Here is a 20,920-nt window from a genome sequence, read left to right on the forward strand (position 1 = left end):
TTATAATTTAAAATAATTTACTCCCAATCCAAGACAAAGTAAACAAATAATTGGGATTCTAATTGACAATTCATACTTTCATTTAGTTTAAGTAAACACCCTACTCCCACTCTCACTTCACACTCCTAATTCAAGGATTTTCACTCCTCAGAATTTCCACTCCAATCTAAAAAGTAAACGCAGTTTCCAAAACTTCGGAGCGTCTGGCTAATGCCCAAAGACGGCTTCAAGCAGCCAACGCGGAATAACTGATTGCATTTGTATATTGTGTAACATATTATGGGACTATTGCTTGATTCATTGCAGGGCCTTATGGGAACTGGGGATATCATTTTCAGGCCATCAAACACATCGATTTGTAAAGACTGTTTCCCTTTTTTTCTTTGGATGAGAAAAAGAACAAGTGTATCTTTTCATTTCTCAAAGAAAAAACACTCGCACAATGTGAACCTCTAATAAATTGTACCTTGTACTGGGGGGGTACCGGCACATGATGTTGGTGAATAGTGACACTTTCTAATTCCAATCTTGTGGTTAGAAAATGCCGTAAATCTATGGCTATAATTCAACACAGCTTTTAGTTTGGGTCCTTTTTCGAAAGAATCCAAGACAACTCCGCATCATCAAATCGACTTTTAGAATTACAATTTTCTAACAAAGACATAGGCGATAGATATGGAAATTATCCAAATCAAAATATAGTTATTCCATTAGTCACCAATAATTCTATCTGAAACTCTATCAAAGTGAAAGCCTCAGTTTTCTACTACTCCCCACGTTTCGAACAAGTTTGTCAAGATTCATTTTCATTACCTTTTTCTTTTTAAAATCATCTGATCTAACAATTTAAATATTTTCATTAAGTGAATTTTATATTTTCGATTAGTGATATACTTATAAGTTTAGGATACAAAATTTATGTCCAAATTTATATTTTACTAATCAATAATCATAACATGGTAGGTTCTAATTGAATTTTTATTATAACACTAAGATAATATTACAACACAAATGAATTAATAACACGTCGCGTGGCATATCATGTGAAATGTAAAATTTGTATACCAACTTTGTAAACATATCATTACTCATTTCCAACGGGAGTCGGTGATGTTGCCGGTGGAACTTTGTAATGAAATCAGAATTAATATTGTGAATTTTGTTTTTCTCACCATCAATGATTGGTGCATTCGGAAATAATTGCGTGTGTTTCAAATTTTACAAAAGGGGTGCATGGATGACGTGCTGTCCAAAGGTCATCTATCTAGTAGTACGCATTTTTTAATTTCTCTACCACCTTTATTTAACATTTTAAACTTTCTGAATCAAGTAAGTTTTTTTTTTTTTTCTAGTGGAATGAAGAAGTTTCAGACGACAAGCCACCTTTATTTAGCATAATGGGACACACACACACAAGCCACGCAAAAGACAATTGCGTCCCGTGCCGCAGAAGAATAAGTGTCAGACGACAAGTCGGTCAAATATCTATCTGGGAGGGTTCTGGCACTAACGGTAAAACCGGATCAAGCAAAGCAAGCCAATACGTTACCCAAAAAGCAGAAATCCCGTGGGCGGACGGCGGTGCAACCAGAGCCCCAAAACCACCACGTGTCCAACTCAAATCCAATGAATCCAAGTTGGCACGTGTGAGAAACCTCAGGTTTACAAAGTCTAACCGTAGTTAAAGAAATTATACACACGCGCACACACACACACACACAGAGATATATAGTTACGGTTTGTATTTGCTTGTCCAAATAGGAATTGGATTTTTTTGTGAGAAAGCAGAAGCCAGAAGCAGCAATGGCTGCTAAGAAATTGTCGGAGACGTTTTCGAAGACCTTGATCGAGGAGGTTGGGCGATGGGGATGCATGAAACAGACAGGTGTGAGCTTGAGGTACATGATGGAGTTTGGCTCAAAACCTACAGACAAGAATTTGCTAATTTCTGCTCAGTTTCTTCACAAAGAGCTTCCAATTAGAATCGCCAGACGAGCAATTGAGCTCGAGACACTTCCTTACGGTTTATCCGAGAAGCCTGCCGTTTTGAAGGTGAATTTCTTTTGTTTATTTTAATATTCGTGTGATTGGAATTAAAGAACAATTAGAGAAAAGTTGACTCTCTTTTCTTTATTTAATTATTTCTCAATCCTTTTCTTTTTTTTTGCATGCTGGTTTTTTTTAATTAAAGAAAAGCTTTTTTATTGGCATGAGGCCCCCCCCCCCCCCCCTTTTCCTCCAAAAAAAAAAAAAAAGAGTCAAAATTAGCTTCATTCTGTGTGGATTTTCTGATGCTTAGGTTCGAGACTGGTATTTGGACTCATTTCGTGATTTGAGGTCGTTTCCTGACATCAGAAGTACGAGTGATGAGAGGGATTTTACGCAAATGATTAAGGCGATTAAGGTGAGGCATAATAATGTGGTGCCCATGATGGCGTTGGGGCTGCAACAATTGAAGAAAGAGATGGATCCCAAGATTGTTTACGAGGATCTTGATGAGATTCATCAGTTTCTGGATCGGTTTTACATGTCTAGGATCGGAATTCGTATGCTTATTGGTCAGCCTTTTCTTTTCTGTTTCTTATTCTGCTGGTCTTTATTGCAATCAGACTTTTTTTCCTTCTTGTTGAAGCTGGGCCTGAATATCTTGTGTGCACTTCAAATTTGGATGAAACTCAGGGCAGCATGTAGAATTGCACAATCCCAACCCTCCACCTCATTGTATTGGCTACATAGACACAAAAATGTCTCCAGTGCAGGTTGCTAGGAATGCTAGTGAGCATGCACGTTGTGTTTGTCTGCGGGAGTATGGCAGTGCACCCGATTTTAATATCTACGGTGATCCCAGTTTTACATTCCCGTGAGTTCATTTAATTCTCACTGGATAACTGTTTTTACCTTTTTAGTTTCGTTAAGGTTTTTGTTAATACCTTCTTTCTCTCCCTCCCCCCCCCCCTCATTTAATGTCCTGTTAGTGATGATTTGTCTGGGTTATAAATGATCATTCGCATTCTGTGTTGTTTTTTTTAATTTATTATGTAATTTTCTTTACAGTTACGTCCCTTCACACTTGCATCTCATGGTATTTGAGTTGGTTAAGAACTCATTACGTGCTGTTGAAGAGCGTTATATGGACTCAGATAAAGTTGCACCTCCTATTCGAATAATAGTTGCCGATGGATTAGAGGATGTTACTATTAAGGTTCTTCTTTTGTTTATGATCTGTTTATGTATTTCCTTTGGCATTTTCCTTTTTCTGTCTGCATTTTGTTGCTGAATTTGACATGCAAATGTCTGGATTTTGTCTTTGGATGAAAGTGATAATTAACCAGATGGTGTGACTGACATTGTAGGTTTCGGATGAGGGAGGTGGCATACCAAGAAGTGGTCTTCCCAAAATTTTCACATATCTTTACAGCACTGCCAGAAACCCTCTGGATGAAAACACTGATCTAGCAGCTGACATGGGAACAATGGCTGGGTATGGATATGGGCTTCCAATAAGCCGTTTGTATGCTCGGTATTTTGGAGGAGATTTGCAAATTATCTCCATGGAAGGATATGGTGAGTTGAATATGTTTTCAGTTCTATTGTATTCGTACTGTCTTTACATAAATAAATGAATTTTTAAGATGGTGTCTTGGATTTTGGTATGCTTAATCAGCATTCGAGTTTGACACGTTTATTATGTCTATATAATCATTTCACCTGTAAGATAGTTGTGGATAGTTTTGTGGTGTTGAGCCTGGTGCTCTGCTATTGAAAACTTTCAGCAATGTTTGTTAGTTTTTTATGATGTTGATTATCATAATAGCATACATGTGATACAGCAACTGATGCATATCTTCAAGTTCTTGATTCTTTGATGTCCTTTATATTCTAATCCACTTAAATATTTTACGCGTGCACAGGAACTGATGCATATCTCCATTTGTCGCGCTTGGGGGATTCTCAAGAACCCTTACCCTGAATTTCAACTGCTTCTAAGGAGATTTACGGGAGCCCTGTCATGAACTTCAATGCAACATCAAAGTTTAGCAGTTATCAAAATTCTCGTAACTCAATTGATGGAATTATTAAACAAAGCTATACAATTTGTACAAGATATGAATTGCTGTCAATTTTGGTCCTAATAAATTGGCAGCTTTCTTGTATATTCCTCCTCTTTCTTCATATCAGCTGGTAATTATTAAACATTTTAGTTCTTTGCACATTACTTTGCGCTTTGAAATGCATGATTATTTAATATTTTTATCAAATGTACTTTTTTTCCCAAAAAATAAAAGAAAAAAGAAAAAGATACTATAAGAAAGCCTAAAGTTATCATTTATTCTGTAACAATTAAACAAAAATATATCAATACATCTCAAGCAATTTCATACAGCAAGATCCTCAGTTTTGGTACAAATTTTTTAATGCTCTTCATGTATGTCAAAAGAACCAGGGTTTCAAAATAGTGTTGGGATCTCAGTGCCTTCTTTGCTTCGCACGTTTTTGCGACTGACGGCCCCTCATCTTCCATTTATCATTTCCAGCAGGACGATTTTGACTTTCAATCTCCCGAACCTTGCGCTTTCTGGCAAAGATTCATAAATGCGAATCAATCAAATGAACACTTAAAATAAAACATCCGGGCTTTGGAAAGAAATATAATAATATCTTTGCTAGCACACCTGTATTGCCCAAGGGTAGGATCAGAAAGCAGCTCATCGGCAAGGGTTGCCTTTCTTTCCTTCTTAGTCAATCTGCTAGAAAAGAAATCTGTCGAGGACTCAACTACTGTACCCACCTGATCACAGTAAAAAACGCCAGCTATTTTGCTTTAGAATAAAAGAGATAAAAGCAACAAACACAGTAAAAGAAAATTAAGCAGAAAAAGTTCAATGTGACGCGATAAACATGCCTGGAAATACTTGGGCAGCGTTTTTGACTTTGCTTCACTCTTCTTGTAGTGTCTCTTTGGATCCATGGCACTCCTCAACTGCATTATCAACAAAGCAAAAATAAAATCAGATAAACAGTCAGTCAGTTGAGAAGAGACTCCATCGATGTCACTTGCAAATTTGTAACAACATCAAATTGGATTATACTTGGGGCCTCTTTTTTTGGTAGAATTAAAGCACTGGGCAAAAACTAATATATCCAACCCTAATCAATCCTATTCTAACGTATCCAATCCATTCAATCTGGCAATACCAAAACGCACCCATAGTAGAATTAAAAACGTCAGCTGCTTGTTTGGTATTGATGAATCCAGAATGACAATGAAATTCTTGAAAAACTATAATGTTTCAAATTAAGTTACTAGACCAACAGAGAGCTAAACAGCTAAGTGCCTAGAGACAGTGGGATATGATTGCAGAAATTTTGAAAACTAAAACGAGCCTCACCCAAGAATCATAAGATATCCTAAAACTGCAATCTGGAAACAAGCATAATACAAACAAGTAAATAGATAATGCTATTAAAAAAATTACCAAAAATAAAAAATAAAAAGCACAGTTCGTACCTTCAATAACTGAAGATCTTTCTTCAACTCAGGAGTTATAGTTGCAGCGGGCATGTCAAACCTAATTTCCAATTTCACCGGAAAACAAAAATTATCAAACAACAGATAAATTTTATTTTATTTTCATTAAAGGAAAAAAATGGTAAAAACATACCAGCTTGTCCCGGCGGTATCTTTAATTTGTTTCTTGAGTAATTTGTTTAGCTTTTTGGGATCGTTAGGTGGCACGAAGAGCCCATCAACAAGCTCCGTATTGGGTCTCCAAAGCAGGCTGCTTTCACGCTGACTTTGGGATTCATTGACGCCCCCATTTTTATTTGTACTTGCCGATGATAAAGTTGCCGGCAACTTTGGCTGCCACGACAGACCAATCACTGCCTTCTTCTCTGCTATTGCCATTTTATGACTACTCTGTTTCTGTTGAACTAAAGACTGAAACTAAAACCCTAAATATGTGTCGAGGGAGAATATAAGAGAGGAGGAAGATTAACTGTATTTTATCGTCTAAGTCCCTGACCTTTTAAATATCATAAAATAAGGGCAAAAGTGATCAAATTTTATCATGCAAGCCACACTCTTTAATTGTTTGACTCCCGACTGACCGTACGGACACATAAATTCTTTTTTCTTAATTTTGATGAATGCACAAGCTTAATACATAGTTCATTGATTAATTCTTCATTAGTTACTTTGTAGTAAGTGGGGGCTGTACGGCCTTCAGTCACTAACTAAACGCTATTGGTGCCCTTTCTGGAGGATTTGATTATTTTGAATGAGATTAAAAATAAAAAATAAAAAACTCTCCTTGACGTTATTACTTTTTGGGAGCTGAAATGTTCATCATTCAAGATCTCGTGATCAAAACCCACACATTTTATTTTTGACACAAGAAATTTTACTACCTTAGCGAGATGGCACCCACAAAAGTAAATGGCAAGAAAGAAAGACGGTTGCTGTGACATTTTGTTAATTCGATTAACAGCTGCTACATATAGCACAGATTGATTTAACAAAATACCTTCTCAAAACAGCTGCCTACACAATGTTCAGCAGAATATTGCTTCTATTCCATGCCGTTAGTTAAAATAATTACTCGGATTCTTCATCTTCAGAAAAATTCATATCAGCACCATCATCAGTGGCTAAGCCAGCTTTAACAGGATGAACGTCCAATGGTAACAATTCAGATGAGGTCAAGATCTCCGTGGATCCATTCCTAGCCTCTGCATTCCCATCTTCGTTCTCAATCAGATCGTTCTTGTACTCGTCATCATCATATGCAGCTCCCCGTTCATCACAAAAGATTTCCTGCAAGAGCACGATCACGATCACAGTTCATCTTTAGCAAAGTAACTTATAACATATTTCTTTGAGATACAAGTTTAAAAAGATACCTCATCTTCTGGCAAGGCTTGTTTCTCTGCTTCTATGATCCAGTCATCCAGCAAATGTTCTCGAAGAGCACCCTCGAGGGAGATTGAATCATCGGACCTTCTCTTTATATGGCATTCTCTAAGTCGCAAGTTGTAGTGAACATAGGTTAGATCGTTAATTCTTTTCTGGGCTGCACGACTGTGCCTTTGGCCATGAACCTGATCATATATGCTCCATTTATGCTCGCATCCAATAGATGAGCATGTTTGACTTAATATGCGTACGGCTATTTGTTGCAGTTGTAAGCTACTTATCCCATGTTGTTGCCACCATGCAGCTAGTACATAAAATACCACTCATCAAAACTACAATATCATTCATACAAGTAAGGTATAGTCATGGTCTTAGCATGAATACAACTCGATGAGATTCTCTCAAAAGAGTAACACAGCAGTCTAGTGCTATCACCTGGCTCAAGCTCTGTTCTTGTACTAATCGCCAATTCAGTTCCAAAATCAGCTTTTGCAGTAGTATAGTCAGAAATTTGAGACATAGCATAAATCCTTCTTAACTTGTCCGGCTCAAGCCGAACTATGCATTCATTTAGTCCGCGGACTACCTCTGGATACTACAGGTATATAACAGTGAAAATTACTATCAGCATATAAACTAATATGAATTTGCAATCAACAAATCATCATTGTTTCTCCTACCGCTACAAAATGAGGACGATATCTGTACGATGGGTTCAAGAAATAAGCAGCAACATATAGAGGGTGGTGGCCCAACAAGTCCCAGTGATTATCTATCACGTTCCAGAATGGTCCATATTTACGAACGTCGTCACCATGAAATGATTGAATTGCAAGTTTTGCCCTGTACATGTCATTATAAACATATGGCATGGAAAGGCTTTGACCAGTATCAACCTTTTGAAGTACTTTCATTATTGGGTTCACTGATCTCACAACATACAGCACCTTCTTCCAAAATTTAGCATTCAATACAATATTTTCAACCTCTTTTCCCTTATCTGACTTTGAGAACCAAGATGAAGTCCATATCTCTGATTGAAACATTCTTCTAAGATCAATCCTGTGATCCAGCAAGTTTTGCAAAGTTGTAAAGCTTGAGGCAAATCGGGTGACAGATGGCATTAGAAGTTCCTGTCCCTGGGTAAATTCTTTCTTCATTAGATTCAACAAACGAATGTGATTGTAAATGAACTTCGTAATCTTCTGGGCCATTTCCATGCACTTCCATACACTTTTTAAGTTCAAAAAACCGTCAAGCATCTTATCGATACAATAGGTAGCACACGGTGTCCAGAATAAATTCTTTCTCTTCTCTTCAAGCATCTTGCCAGCAGATTTATAGCTCGGTGTATTTTGAGTGATTACCTACAAGAACGGAGGGCAAGAACAATAAGAAAGAAGCAACATACACACTGGCAGATGACAAATTAAGGACAAGGGATGAAAACCAGAATGGTCAAAACAAGTTAACTACCTGCACTACATTTTCCTCACCCATCTCTTCAACCACTTTATCCAGCAATTTGAACAAATTTGAAGCATCCTCTACTATGTCAGTGGCATCAACAGAAGACAAAAAGTATAAACCATGTGGGGAAGAAACAAAGAGATTGATTAACGTTCTACTTTCAGAGTCTGTCCAACTGTCAGCCATGACAGAACAGCCCGTAACTGCCCAGGAAGCCCTGTGCTCAGCCAGATTGTTCCTAATAGTTTCAATTTCCTCCTGTAGCAAGTCACCAAATATCAGTTGGCTTGGAGGCCCAACCAAACCCTGTCCATACTGAGCAACCAACTCAAGCATATTGTGGAAGTACTGGGAGTTTGCTGCTTCTAAAGGAACTCCTGCATAGTAAAAAAATTTGCAAATTGCAGAAATAATTTCCTTCTGGGATTTTTTACCCGACCCTCTCATAATTTTCACTTGTTTGCTAGATGGTGTTGTCTGACTGCATGGAGTTTTTAGAGAGGCTGAGTCAAATCTTGTACTATTGAGTAATGACTCTATATCACGACACGGAGACATCTCATTAAAAGCTACTCTTAGCTCTTTTCTCTGTCTTTTATCACCGATCATCTTTCTATCACTGTTCATTCGATGTAGAGCATCTTTCTCTTGCTCATTCACTTCATCTTCAATATTTGATTGCATATGGGAATCTGATATTTCCTTAGTCCCACACCATTTATGTCTCCTCCCACTACGGTGCCATTTCATATTCTCTTTCATTTTAAGATACACATCTTCAGGAGCGTCTTTACAAGGTGCTACTTCTCCTTGAATTCTAGCTAGATGTTGTTTAAACCGATTGATACCTCCACTAACTACTTTTCCACAATAATTACATTTGACCTTTTTTTTCCTTTGATCTTGAGCAACACCATGTTCCCACCCGGGGTCAATACATCCTAATGACCGAAGAGGGGTCAAGTTCGAGACCACACCCCTATCAACCATCAACTGTTTTCCCCTATTACTACTGTGCCCAGCACGCTCTTCTTCCTCTTCTTCCTCAGAGCCAAAGGTCAAATAAGCCTCTTTGCCACCTTCATCTTGCCTGGGTTTCTTACTGGAACTACATCCTTCCAAGTTTTCCCTCATTCTGAGGTACACTACCTATAAACCCCTATCACAAGAAGCTACTTTAATATCTAAATCCCGCAATGATAGCAGCATATCAACTGCTTTATCCCCTCATCCTGAGCTGAGCAACACCACATCAAGACAAACTTATAGCCACATCTGATTGAACATGCACAAGCAAATTCAACATGTTACAAATGCATTTTGTTTTTCCACTTTATCCAACAAAACAAAAGCTCGTGCCTTTGGTGGATTTTTCATTGATCATTAGAACCCATTAAGAGTTAGTAATCAATTTGAAGTATGACAAAAAAGTTTTGATTTTTCAGGCAAAATCAACAAAAATCAAAACTTTAAAGCTTAGCTTTATCAAATTATTAAAATTTATGTCAAAGCTGAATAATCTACGGGAATTGCTTGCCGTACCTGAGATGCAATAAAGAGGATCGGTTTTGAGAATCAGTGAGTCGCGGCTGGGTGAGAGCTTCAACTCGACTCAGCGTTTCTAGGGTTTTTTCGTTCTAAAATTGAACCTTTTTTTAAGAAAAAAATAATAACAGAAGGGTGAAAATGTTTTCACTTAAAACGAGACACAATAATCATATTTAATAATAAAATATAAAAGTAATTAATTTGTTAAGTACCTTTTTTAAAGAATTAAGCTAAAAATTGAATTTTATTTAAATAAAAAGAATTGACCGAAAATGCTAGCATGATATCTTATTTTTATATTTATTTTTAATTTTCTTAACATTTTTTAAATAATGGTCGTATGTTTTGAGTTGACTCAGTGAGTCAAAAACCAAACTTTTGTCCTCACATTGCCTTAAAAGTTCAAGCAGATTGTGATGGGTTTCACTTTTCAGTTGTCACATTATCATAGCCAAATATGCTGGACAACTTTCTTAGTTATACTGAATTTTACATGTGTTTGGAGCTCAATTTAGCATGTGCCAAAAGATTAGCTAGATTTGCATTTGAATCTTCTAGCTTTTAGTTCCCACACTCACAACTATTTTGCTTTTGCTTTTACTAAATTTATCAGCAACACAAATATAGAATGCAAAGCATTTGATGAGCAAGAAACTAAGGAGAATTAGATCGGAGGGAGTACTGTAATAACTGTCTCTTAACAACCATCACTTGCTAAGGCAAGTATTGTCCCTAAACCACAAGAGCAACTTCCTTAGAGTTGAACATTCATACTTTTGGATTTCCATCTCTGATAAATTTCAAATGCTTTCTTCAATCTCTCTCTCTCTCTCTCTCTCTTTTCCTTCAATTGATGTCATCGAATTCATTCTTGTTGCTGTTGGAGCTTCCATTTTGCTTCTTGTGGGTGTGTGCATTGGCATCATAGTTGGTGCAAGCAGCAAACGTAGCAACAAGAATGAAAGTAATGCCGTCTCTGCAAATTCAAAGGCAGTTGCTGCAGTTTGTGCCTCAACTGATTACCGGCAACAGTGTATTGAGAGGGTAAAACCAGCTGCCAAAAGTAAAACCGCTACTCTAAAAAAATTCATCCAAGCCGCTATTAAAGCCATAATCAATATGGTGGAAGGAGCAAAGAATAACTCGGGCTTTATACTTGACACCAAAGATCCTGCTCAAAAGATGGCAAAGGAAGATTGCGATGAGCTGATGAATTTTGCTGTTGAAGACCTTCAAGCCTCGTTCTCAGTGGTGGCTAAAACTGAATTGCATGGGTTGAAGGATAAAGAGGCTGAGCTTCAAAACTTAACTGGTTAAGTGCTGTAGTATCATATCAACAGGCATGTACTGATGGGGTCACACAGCCTGAACTGAAGAATCAAACGATAGGTGGACTCCAAAATGCTACTCAACTAACCAGCAATGCATCGGCCATTGTTTCAGCCATTTCAGGGATCTTAAATACCTTCCACATTCCACAAAACATGGCTGCAACTTCTCGAAGACTACTGCATGCACATAAAACTGGTAATGGTGAATACCCAGAATGGCTTTCAGAATCAGACAGGGAATTATTAGCAAGCCAAAACAACAATCAAAATGCCTCCTCCAAATGTAGTTGTGGCTCAAGATGGAAGTTGGCAATATAAAACTATTGGTTCAGCCCTTGCAGCATATCCAAAAAATCCGAATGGAAGATATATTACATATGTAAAAGCTGGGAGTTATGATGAATATATAACAGTAACCAGAAAACAAGTGAATGTCTTCATGTATGGAGATGGACCACGAAAGACTATCTTCACTGGCAGGAAAAACAACCGTGAACGGATCTCCACTTATAAAACAGCCTCCTTCTGTGAGTTCAAATTCACCATACTAGGACTGGTTCAGTTCCAATACTTTTAACTATTTCATTTTACTCCTGTATTGATTGTTCATGAACACTGATCTTGCAGTGGTGGTTGGAAATGGATTCATCACAAAGGCAATAGGATTTCAGAACACAGCTGGTCCTGAGGGGCACCATGCTGTTGCTCTCCGTGTCCAGTCTGACATGTCAGCATTCTACAACTGCAGAATGGATGGGTACTAAGACATATTGTATGTTCAAACACATTGCCAATTATATTGAAACTGTGTTATATCTGGCACAGTTGATTTCATCTTCGGTGACTCATCAACAGTCATCCAGAACTCTTTAATCATCGCGAGGAAGCCTATGGACAACCCAAAAAACACAGTGACTGCTCATGGTCTAGAAGACCGGCGGGAAACTACAGGCTTGATAATCCAGAACTGCCGCATTGTTCCAGAAGAGCTACTGTATCCTGTGAGATTCAAGATCCCAACTTACCTGGGGAGGCCATGGAATTTATACTCAAGAACGATTATCATGGAAACAACAATGGGAGATTTTATTCAACCAGCAGGGTGGCTGGAATGGCAGGGGAACTTTCCACCAGACACATTGTATCATGCTGAACATGCAAACATGGGCCCCGGAGCTGCAACTGATAAGAGGGTCAACTGGAAGGGATTTGACCTGATGACAAATAGAAACGAGGCTCCTCTATACGCTGCTGGTACATTTATCCAGGGGAATGCATGGCTGAAAGACACAGGTGGAACTTACTTCCTAGGTTTGAAAAACTAAGGAACTCTACAAGAATAGGAACAAATGTTAGTCAACTTCATAGAAAATCCAGTCTAGTAAATAGTTACAAGGATGAGAGGATGGCCACCATTGGCCTCACCATCCCAGTTATCAGTTTTTTTTTTAAACTTTACCAGAGCGCCATGCTATTTTTTTAATTCTTCTGTGCAATAGATTAAACAGTAAAGGTCTTTAGTCATTTAAGATTGTGCATGCTAAATTCAGATATGTTATACTCCTTTTAAGTTTTAATTGGATAATCAAATCTCAAAATGCCTATCAATTCGGCATGCAGATTCTAGAAAGGGCCCTCTTCAGTTCACAGCATGGATCCAAATCAACACAACTACACAAGCAAGTGATTAGGCAAAAAGACAAAAGGAGAATTTTGGGATGATGGCTATTTGAATATTGCAATGATTACATTCTTTCAATTATTGCGGATTGTCTCAATCATCAAAGAGATAAAATTGATCCAGATAACTGTGTGGAAAGGCTACATAAAAATTTATCTTTTCCAACCAAGAAACCAGAAAGAAAGAGATAAACAAGAATGATGACACTATCAACCATGTATGAGTAAGACCTGGAAGTTATCATCAACAACAAAGCTCTGCACCATTTAAGTTGTTTACAAGATGATTAAACTTTAAACTCAGGCAAAAAGTCACGCCAATAATAGGGAAGACAAAAGTGATTCCTTACTATTCACGTCTAACAACTACCAAGCCAATATAACATCCCCACCTGATTTGCCTTTCACAAATGCCCTCATTATAACCGAACTCAACAACACACCTAAAATCCAACCAAATTGGATCAATCCTAGTACACATAGTACAATCACATTCATGCAGCATGTAATGACAATATATGCACCACATCCTTCATGAAAAAGCATCATAGCTTTTGACACATTCAGATCAGCCTAACTCACAACTTGAGATTAACAACAATAACATTCACAATCAACCCAGAAGACCAAAATTACAGCAAAGAATCATTTATGAGCCAGCAACAAAAGAAAAGAAAATTCAGATAACAAAGAACAAGTACAAAGTAGGGAGAGAAAGAAGATACAGACAGGCCAAGCCAATCATATTGAAGAAGGTTCGGTACACAACCTAATTAACAGTTCAAGAACAAGATTACACAACAATGGACAATCTACTCTAATATCCAAATCATTAATCTCTACAAAGAGTTCCAATATGAGGAAACCCCATTATAGAACAAAACTACCCTTATATCGAAAAGCACAAAATCTTTAATCTAACATTCTAATTCCCCAACGTAAAGCCGTTACTGTTCTTGGGCCCTCCATTATTCCCGTCAACTCTAGCCAATTTGCCTTTCTTCTCTTCAGCAGCCAAATTCAAGAGCCTCTCTAGAGCCTCTCTCGCACGTTTCTTGGCCAAAGCAGCCTCCTTAACTCTCCTCTCAGCCTCAACCCTCGCCACCGCTGCTGCTTTACTCATCGACAAAGCCGCTATTTTAGCGGCCGCCACCAACGCCTTCGCCGAACCCACATCCACCAATCTCTCATTAACATCATTATTACTCACGCGGGCGGGGGCAGTTGTGTCTCCGTTGACTTTGGGTTTCTTGTTGTTTACGTTAAAGAAAGTGAAATTAGGGTTTGAACAGGGCGGGCAAATAAAGGAAGACGATGACGTGGCCGCGGCAGCAGCAGCAGCAGCAGCAGCAATTGCGGAGGAGGATGACGACGAAGAGCAAGAGGAGTGGATAATGGAAGGACATTTGGCGCAAATGCGACGCGCGTTAGGTGGAGGTGGTGACGGGTCATAGACTTGGAGACAAATTGGGCAAAAGAGTCCTTGGTGTGTTTTCAAGACACAGTTGCTGCATAAACGGCGGTAGGTCCCACGGTGCCGGACGTTGTGGAGGAGCAACCTTTCGCTGCTGTTGCCGCAAACGCCGCATTCCGATTGCTGGTCACGCTTCATTTTTTATACTTCATTTGATCGTTGTTACTTCATTCTTTTTTTTTTCCCTTCTCCTTAACGGTAACCCTAGAAGAATTAGGGTTTTGTATTGTAAAAACTTGAAAAAGAAACAAAAATAAAAAGATTTGAGTTTTCTCGTTCAAAATTGTAATTTTCGCAAGGGTTTTTGGGTTTTGAGTTTCAATATTCCAAATTCCAAACGAGTGATTGGCAGAATCAACCAAGAAGACCTGAGAGGCTCTTCAGTGGTGGGGCCTGAAGCTGCTGTTTGTCTAGAAGCTCGAGCCCGGGGCCCTGCTTGCGTGTCTTTGTCTCGGTTGAAATGTTAGAAATAATATCATCTCCAGCAACCACCCCATGTAAAACGATTAACTCAAAAAACTATGGAACAATTTTGAGTCAAATATCAAAATTCTATATATTTAGAAGATGTAATAATTATAATATTGCAAATTGTTTTAACTACAAAAGCTTGAACAACTAACGAGACAATTTGCAGGTTTGGTTTCCCCCATTGTCTTATTTCAAGTTTCAAACAGGAAGATTTCAATCCAAAAGCCAATGGAAAGAGATAATGTCAATCACTATCAAAATCAGATGTTAACACCATGGATAAAATTACATGTTCTCCAGCTGCAATCCTATTGTAAGTAATAAAGAGGAAAATCTAACTGACAGCCCCCGCTTTCTCCGTATTCACCCCCAAAAAAGAAGAGCACTTCCGGTGGGTACCTAACCCTATGGAAGGGAGACACAGAATCTTATTACTTCTTAGGAATTGCGTACAAAGCCCAATCTGCCGTCATAAATGGATCCGTTTCACCAAGATCAGCAACCAGAGGTTCCAATTCCTCCATCTTCTCGTCTTCTGCTGCAAAGTATGTGGGGAATGGGAGCAGTTTAACATCAGGTTTCTTGTAAACAGCATCCTTTATAAATACAAAGTTTCCTGAAGCACCTGGCACCTGTAAAGAATAGAAACTTCCATGAATATGCAAAAATCAGCTACAGAAAACTTAATGAGAAGGATATTCACATTTACAACAGTGAGGGAATATCTCCGTCCTCAGCCATTCAGATAGTTTCTTTCTATGCATTTGTATCAGAAAATTTAGTAAAGACAATCATACCTGGCCTCTCACCCACATCAAATTCCTTGCTGGATCTATTTTGTATACCCATACATTTTTTACGGTTCTCTGCTTTCCACCCATTCGCCCAGGCATTTTTTTGCCCTTAAATACCTATTCACAGACAATATCATTGTCAAAACTAAAAGCAAAGGGCACTCTCTATGCCACAGAGAGTTCCTGTCCACTTAAGGTGGGGGAAAGATACATAGCCACCACATATAATTAAACATAATTAGAAACAAAACAATTTTGAACCCAAGGACAGGTCTAAGTTGAAAAAAAAACAAACAGGTTGTACATCTAATTGAGTAAGTCATCATACTTGTCAAACATATCTAAACTCACAAAAATTAAACAAATTGGGTAGCTTATGAGGAAAATATTCCAAATTGACATATTGTCTTTGCAAAAAGAGAAATTATATCAAAATCAAAATAGACATCATAAGGTTGTCAAATCTCCAGCACCATAACATATTATGAAAGACACTCAGAGCTTCACCAAACTAAAGAAGCCATACAAACCTTGCCAGGAGCATCCCTCTGACCGGTAGAACCAAGACTTCGATGCGATAATGATGCACCATGAGATGCTGGCATTCCTTTAAATCCCCATCTTTTCATTCCACCCTGAAACAGAGATAATGGAAATAAGATAAGTAATGGTTTAAGTTACAATGAAGAGTGAGTCATAGTTTCCGATTAACAGAGATTTGATAACAAAAGCATGGAACTCATTGATTTTCCCTCCTCCTAATATCCTTAATGCATCCTATGAAAGAATAAATAAGAAAAGTAACAGATGATGATTCAAATGAATCCTACAAATTTCTCAAATCAAAAGAGTTCTGAATCAGCCAGAATTGTCAACTTTGTAGGATTCACCAAAAATTGCAAAGCCGGAAGTGAAGAAACAGTAATCAGAGGACAGGTCCTAAATTGAAGAATCATTCATGTTCATTCTACTTGACAGTACCTAAGTACAACAAGCCAGCAAACACAAAGGAAAAAGTAAAAGAAATTCAAACGTTTGAATCAGGGCTGAACCTTTTGTTGGCATTTTCGTACTGGTGAAATTAGAAACTAATACCAGCTCGATGCCATCTCACAGCTTCACAAGAACCTAATATTGAACCAATCATATTTTAAATTGTTAATTTTGCAGCTGTTAGTTAATTACTCATTCAGTTTAAAGAATGACATGAACTAGTTAGATTATTTTATCATTGTCTATTATCTTATCATCAATTGTCTATTGCCATTTGAACATTAGAACAATACACAGGGCAATAGGTAACACTATAAGTCAAGATAGATAAGTTTTATGAAAACAATTAGTTCACCTGAAAACCTTTCCCTTTCGTGGTACCCGTGATATCAACGTATTGGCCAGGAATAAAATGACGAACTCCAAGTGATGTGCCAATGGGGAGAAGTGCATCTTCTGTGACAGGAAACTCCCGCAATTTCCTCTTCAGTGGAACACCTTGAGCTCTAAAATGACCCACTTCAGGTTTTGTCATATGTTTATCCTTCTTCTGCCCGCATCCAACCTAACTAACACACCATATCAACAATTAAACCCACACCCAGAAAAGCACCAATCCTTTGCTATATATCTTTCAAAAAGTGAACTAAATCAGCAGAACAAATACTCATAGTTTGTCATACTCAACAAACAAAAACAAGACTTTCATGCTGCAAAAGCATAAAAAATGTATACTTTTGTACATATTCTAAACAGCCAAACCAAAGACAAGAGATTCAAGAACAATAGCTACAGGTATGTTTGCAAGTTTGTAACTGTAATGCTTCTGCTTAATTTTGAAATCAAAACAGCTAAAATGTTCAGTAAAAAACGCAGGCAACCAATATACTCAACAACTAGAGATTCAATTCAACAATATAGCATAAATTGAAAGGCTGGAAAATTACAAAATGCACACGAAACAGAGAACAAAAAAATTATAGAGGAAGGATTTCAGGTTTGTGAATTTGAAAGCACTTGTACATAACTCAATATACCCAAAAGTGAAAAAGCTTTAAAAAAAAAAAGAAAAGAAAAGGAGAGATAAAAGGAAAGATCTTGAAGGAGGCAACCTGCAAGGAAAAGAAACCTTCTTTCTCAAAGGTTTTAACTTGAGAGACGATATTATCATCGACAAAAAGCACAGAGACGGGAATCCTGGCGCCCCATTTATCCCAGGTGGCGGTTATTCCACACTTGACGGCAATAAGCCCGGTGCGTTTGGAGGCATCAGTCATGACGCCCGGCTTAGCTTCAATGATTCTGGAGGCGTGCTCCTCATCGATCTCGGAGGCAGCAGCGAAGGCGGAGTCTGTGCTGAATCTGCTGATGAAGAAGATGTAAGGGGATGAATGTGAATATGATGGGGTCTTGAGAGGGGATAAATGTAGGAGTTGGTGGAGCCGCTGAATGAGCAGGCCTCGTGATAACGGCGACATACTACCGACTAACTTTTCCAAATGTCCACTGCAGAGCCCTGAGGCTGAGGTTTTGGAGACTGCGAGCGAGGGTTTTGAGTTTGCTATATCGAGAGGGAATATGCACAGTAGTAGGGTGTTATTCTACTACATCGCCTTCTTTTCCTGACACGTGTCGTTCATGGAGGGTACTTTGGTCTTTGCGGTGCACCTCATTTAACGTTAGATTTCAAAGACAACCAGTCGTCTGTGTTGTGTTATTTCTCACCGTGGGGAGATTATATGGAGTAATTAAAGAAGCAATAGCAATGGAGGTCCTACAGCCAATCCCCAATGTCAAAATTCCAAAGCTTAACACTTTCACCAACATGCGGACTCGTCGGATTCCGGCCCCGAGACTGAATTCGCATTCCATAAGAGCCGAATCATCATCATCATCATTTGCATCATCACCGGCACCATTGCCTTCGACGGCGGGAGAGAAGATGGTGGTGAAGCTAGTCGGAGCTTTTAATGAACTAACGGAGAGAATGAACGTGCTGTCGAGTAGCTCGTCGAGATTACTCTTCAAAGCTCTTAAGCTTTCAATTCCCATGCTCCAAAGCTTGCCTCTTTCCCCAGATTCCCGCTCCCCGCTCACCAAAGCCCTCTCCGTTGCCCTTCTTCTCGCCGACTTGCAGGTACCCTTTTGTCAAAAGATTCGAATTTTATGAAAAGCATGAAACTTTCTTTTATTAATTCCAGTAAACTTTTTAAAATTAAAAAAAAAAAAATCATTGCAGATGGATGCTGAAGTGATATCAGCTGGGTTATTGAGGCAAGTCGTTGAGTCTGGTGGGGTTTCAATACAGCAAGTGAGGGATAGGATTGGAATTGGGACTGCCCATTTGTTGCATGAAAGCTTGCGTGTTAAGAATAATGTTAATTTGAAATTACAAGTTTTGGACGATGAAACTGCTGCTGCTTTAAGAAAGTTTTGCTTGACTTATTATGATATTAGGGCTTTGATTCTCGATTTGGCTATCAGGCTTGATATGATGAGGCATTTAGATTACTTGCCAAGGTATCAGCAGTTGATGATTTCTCTTGAGGTTTTGAAAATTCATGCCCCGTTGGCTCATGCCGTGGCCACTAATTACTTGTCATTTGAATTGGAGGATCTTTCGTTTCGATATTTGTTTCCTTTTTCATATCTTTTTGTGGATACGTGGTTAAGAAGTCATGAAACGGGGAGTAAGCCTTTGATTGATATATACAAGGAACAGCTGCTTCAGTGCTTGAAGACTGATGCTACATTAGCTGACTTGGTGGAAGATGTCTCTGTTCAAGGTCGTTATAAAAGCCGTTATAGCACAATGAAGAAGCTGTTGAAAGATGGCAGGATTCCAGAGGAAGTGAATGACGTTCTTGGTTTGCGAGTCATAATAAAACCCAGTTCAAATTTAGTAAATACATCGGAAGTAGGGGAGAGAGCTTGCTACACGACACGTGAGATTATTCAATCTTTGTGGAAGGAAATGCCTCACAGAACAAAGGACTATATTGCTAGACCTAAAGCAAATGGGTATAGGAGCTTACATATGGCAGTTGATGTGAGTGATAATGGTAAGACTAGACCTCTTATGGAAATACAAATACGCACTGAGGAGATGGACATGCTGGCAGTTAATGGAACGGCATCTCATGCATTTTATAAGGGTGGCCTTACAAATCCAGAAGAGGTCAGTTGGTGATGTGTAATCTGAGTGTCTTCCAAAGATTTCTATAAATAAGTCTTACACTTATCCAAGCCCTAATTTGTTGCCTTAATTTTTTCAATTTCCATTGCTTGAGTTTCTGATAGAATTACATTACATGAGAATAGCTGATAGAATTACATTACATGAGAATAGATATATTCATATTTTGAGTTAAATGAGCATAGCAGTACCAAGAAATTCAGATCATGACAATTTTTTATTTGATCCTTAGGCAAAGCGGCTCAAGGCAATAATGTTGGCTGCAGCAGAACTTGCTGCACTACGCCTTAAAGATATTCCATCCACGAATCATAAAGGCTTTGAGTTTGACCGGAGAGATCGAGTATTCCGTCTTCTTGACAAGAATGGTGATGGTAGAATCAGCATTGAGGAACTCATGGAAGTTATGGAAGAACTTGGCGCCCCAGGAGAAGATGCTCGAGAGATGATGCAGCTCCTTGATTCCAACAGTGATGGTTCCCTAAGCTCCGATGAATTTGATTTGTTTCAGAAACAGGTAATTTTTGGAAGTTTTATGGAATGTTTTAAGTCTGGCCATCTGAAATTATGGTTCTATTAAATCTGCTCATACTAAAGTTTTATGGTCCTCCTCTTCATTTCTGGTAAGTTTTATTTCCAAGTATTGATGACAAGTCCTTTTATGAATTTGTTTGGTTTTCATTTTTCTTTATTTAGGTTGAATTTATGCGAAATTTGGAGGACAGGGATGATGAATACAGAACCATGTTGGATGAGAAGCTTCAAATGGCAGGTGACAGTGGCTTGATTCAGGTATACAGCACAGAACTTGGCAACAGGCTTGCAAGTTAGACTGCATCAACTGATCAAAGGTTATTAAATGATACCAATTTTCAGTTATACGCCATTTACATAATTAAGTCAAACTGTCTACAATGAAATGCATATGTATGATTATGTATCACAACATTTTTCAGAGATTAGTCAGATTGTTGTTTGTGTATATACCTGTTGTATCATAGACCAAAAATAAAAAATAAAAAACCTTTGATTTAATCAGATTGTCGA

At 38.2% G+C, this 20,920-nt stretch overlaps 6 protein-coding genes and 1 pseudogene across 6 annotated transcripts; 3 read left to right on the top strand and 4 right to left on the bottom strand.

Annotated features, from left to right (window-relative positions):
• Positions 1-1,723: 1,723 nt before the first annotated feature.
• LOC102615178 (pyruvate dehydrogenase (acetyl-transferring) kinase, mitochondrial) lies at positions 1,724-4,211 on the top strand. The gene is made up of 6 exons (XM_025102500.2): positions 1,724-2,052; positions 2,300-2,558; positions 2,680-2,860; positions 3,055-3,202; positions 3,354-3,564; positions 3,912-4,211. Exons 1-6 carry the CDS (start codon positions 1,804-1,806, stop codon positions 3,968-3,970), a joined length of 1,107 nt encoding a protein of 368 aa, XP_024958268.1. The 5' UTR covers positions 1,724-1,803; the 3' UTR covers positions 3,971-4,211.
• Positions 4,212-4,300: 89 nt separating this feature from the next.
• LOC102614880 (rRNA-processing protein fcf2-like) lies at positions 4,301-5,962 on the bottom strand. The gene is made up of 5 exons (XM_006488673.4): positions 5,664-5,962; positions 5,510-5,570; positions 4,904-4,981; positions 4,674-4,789; positions 4,301-4,576 (listed from the first exon to the last, which is right to left on the bottom strand). Exons 1-5 carry the CDS (start codon positions 5,906-5,908, stop codon positions 4,468-4,470), a joined length of 609 nt encoding a protein of 202 aa, XP_006488736.1. The 5' UTR covers positions 5,909-5,962; the 3' UTR covers positions 4,301-4,467.
• A 474-nt stretch (positions 5,963-6,436) lies between these two features.
• LOC102614586 (uncharacterized) lies at positions 6,437-10,094 on the bottom strand. The gene is made up of 6 exons (XM_006488672.4): positions 9,929-10,094; positions 8,393-9,661; positions 7,597-8,283; positions 7,352-7,511; positions 6,904-7,220; positions 6,437-6,817 (listed from the first exon to the last, which is right to left on the bottom strand). Exons 2-6 carry the CDS (start codon positions 9,518-9,520, stop codon positions 6,599-6,601), a joined length of 2,511 nt encoding a protein of 836 aa, XP_006488735.1. The 5' UTR covers positions 9,521-9,661; positions 9,929-10,094; the 3' UTR covers positions 6,437-6,598.
• A 1,407-nt stretch (positions 10,095-11,501) lies between these two features.
• On the top strand, positions 11,502-12,590 carry LOC102608271 (pectinesterase-like; annotated as a pseudogene).
• A 1,077-nt stretch (positions 12,591-13,667) lies between these two features.
• On the bottom strand, positions 13,668-14,818 carry LOC102614298 (uncharacterized). Its single transcript, XM_006488671.4, has one exon. The coding sequence runs from the start codon at positions 14,555-14,557 to the stop codon at positions 13,871-13,873; it is 687 nt and encodes a 228-aa protein (XP_006488734.1). The 5' UTR covers positions 14,558-14,818; the 3' UTR covers positions 13,668-13,870.
• Positions 14,819-15,101: 283 nt separating this feature from the next.
• LOC102613999 (50S ribosomal protein L3-2, mitochondrial) lies at positions 15,102-18,245 on the bottom strand. Its single transcript, XM_006488670.4, has 5 exons — positions 17,790-18,245; positions 17,033-17,242; positions 16,215-16,319; positions 15,688-15,801; positions 15,102-15,522 (listed from the first exon to the last, which is right to left on the bottom strand). The coding sequence occupies exons 1-5, from the start codon at positions 18,153-18,155 to the stop codon at positions 15,322-15,324; spliced, it is 996 nt and encodes a 331-aa protein (XP_006488733.1). The 5' UTR covers positions 18,156-18,245; the 3' UTR covers positions 15,102-15,321.
• Positions 18,246-18,381: 136 nt separating this feature from the next.
• On the top strand, positions 18,382-20,911 carry LOC102613411 (probable GTP diphosphokinase CRSH, chloroplastic). Its single transcript, XM_006488668.4, has 4 exons — positions 18,382-18,814; positions 18,917-19,855; positions 20,106-20,390; positions 20,570-20,911. The coding sequence occupies exons 1-4, from the start codon at positions 18,443-18,445 to the stop codon at positions 20,702-20,704; spliced, it is 1,731 nt and encodes a 576-aa protein (XP_006488731.1). The 5' UTR covers positions 18,382-18,442; the 3' UTR covers positions 20,705-20,911.
• The last annotated feature ends 9 nt before the right edge of the window (positions 20,912-20,920 follow it).

This window comes from Citrus sinensis, chromosome 1, assembly GCF_022201045.2.
Source record: "Citrus sinensis cultivar Valencia sweet orange chromosome 1, DVS_A1.0, whole genome shotgun sequence".
NCBI classification, from domain to species: domain Eukaryota; kingdom Viridiplantae; phylum Streptophyta; class Magnoliopsida; order Sapindales; family Rutaceae; genus Citrus; species Citrus sinensis.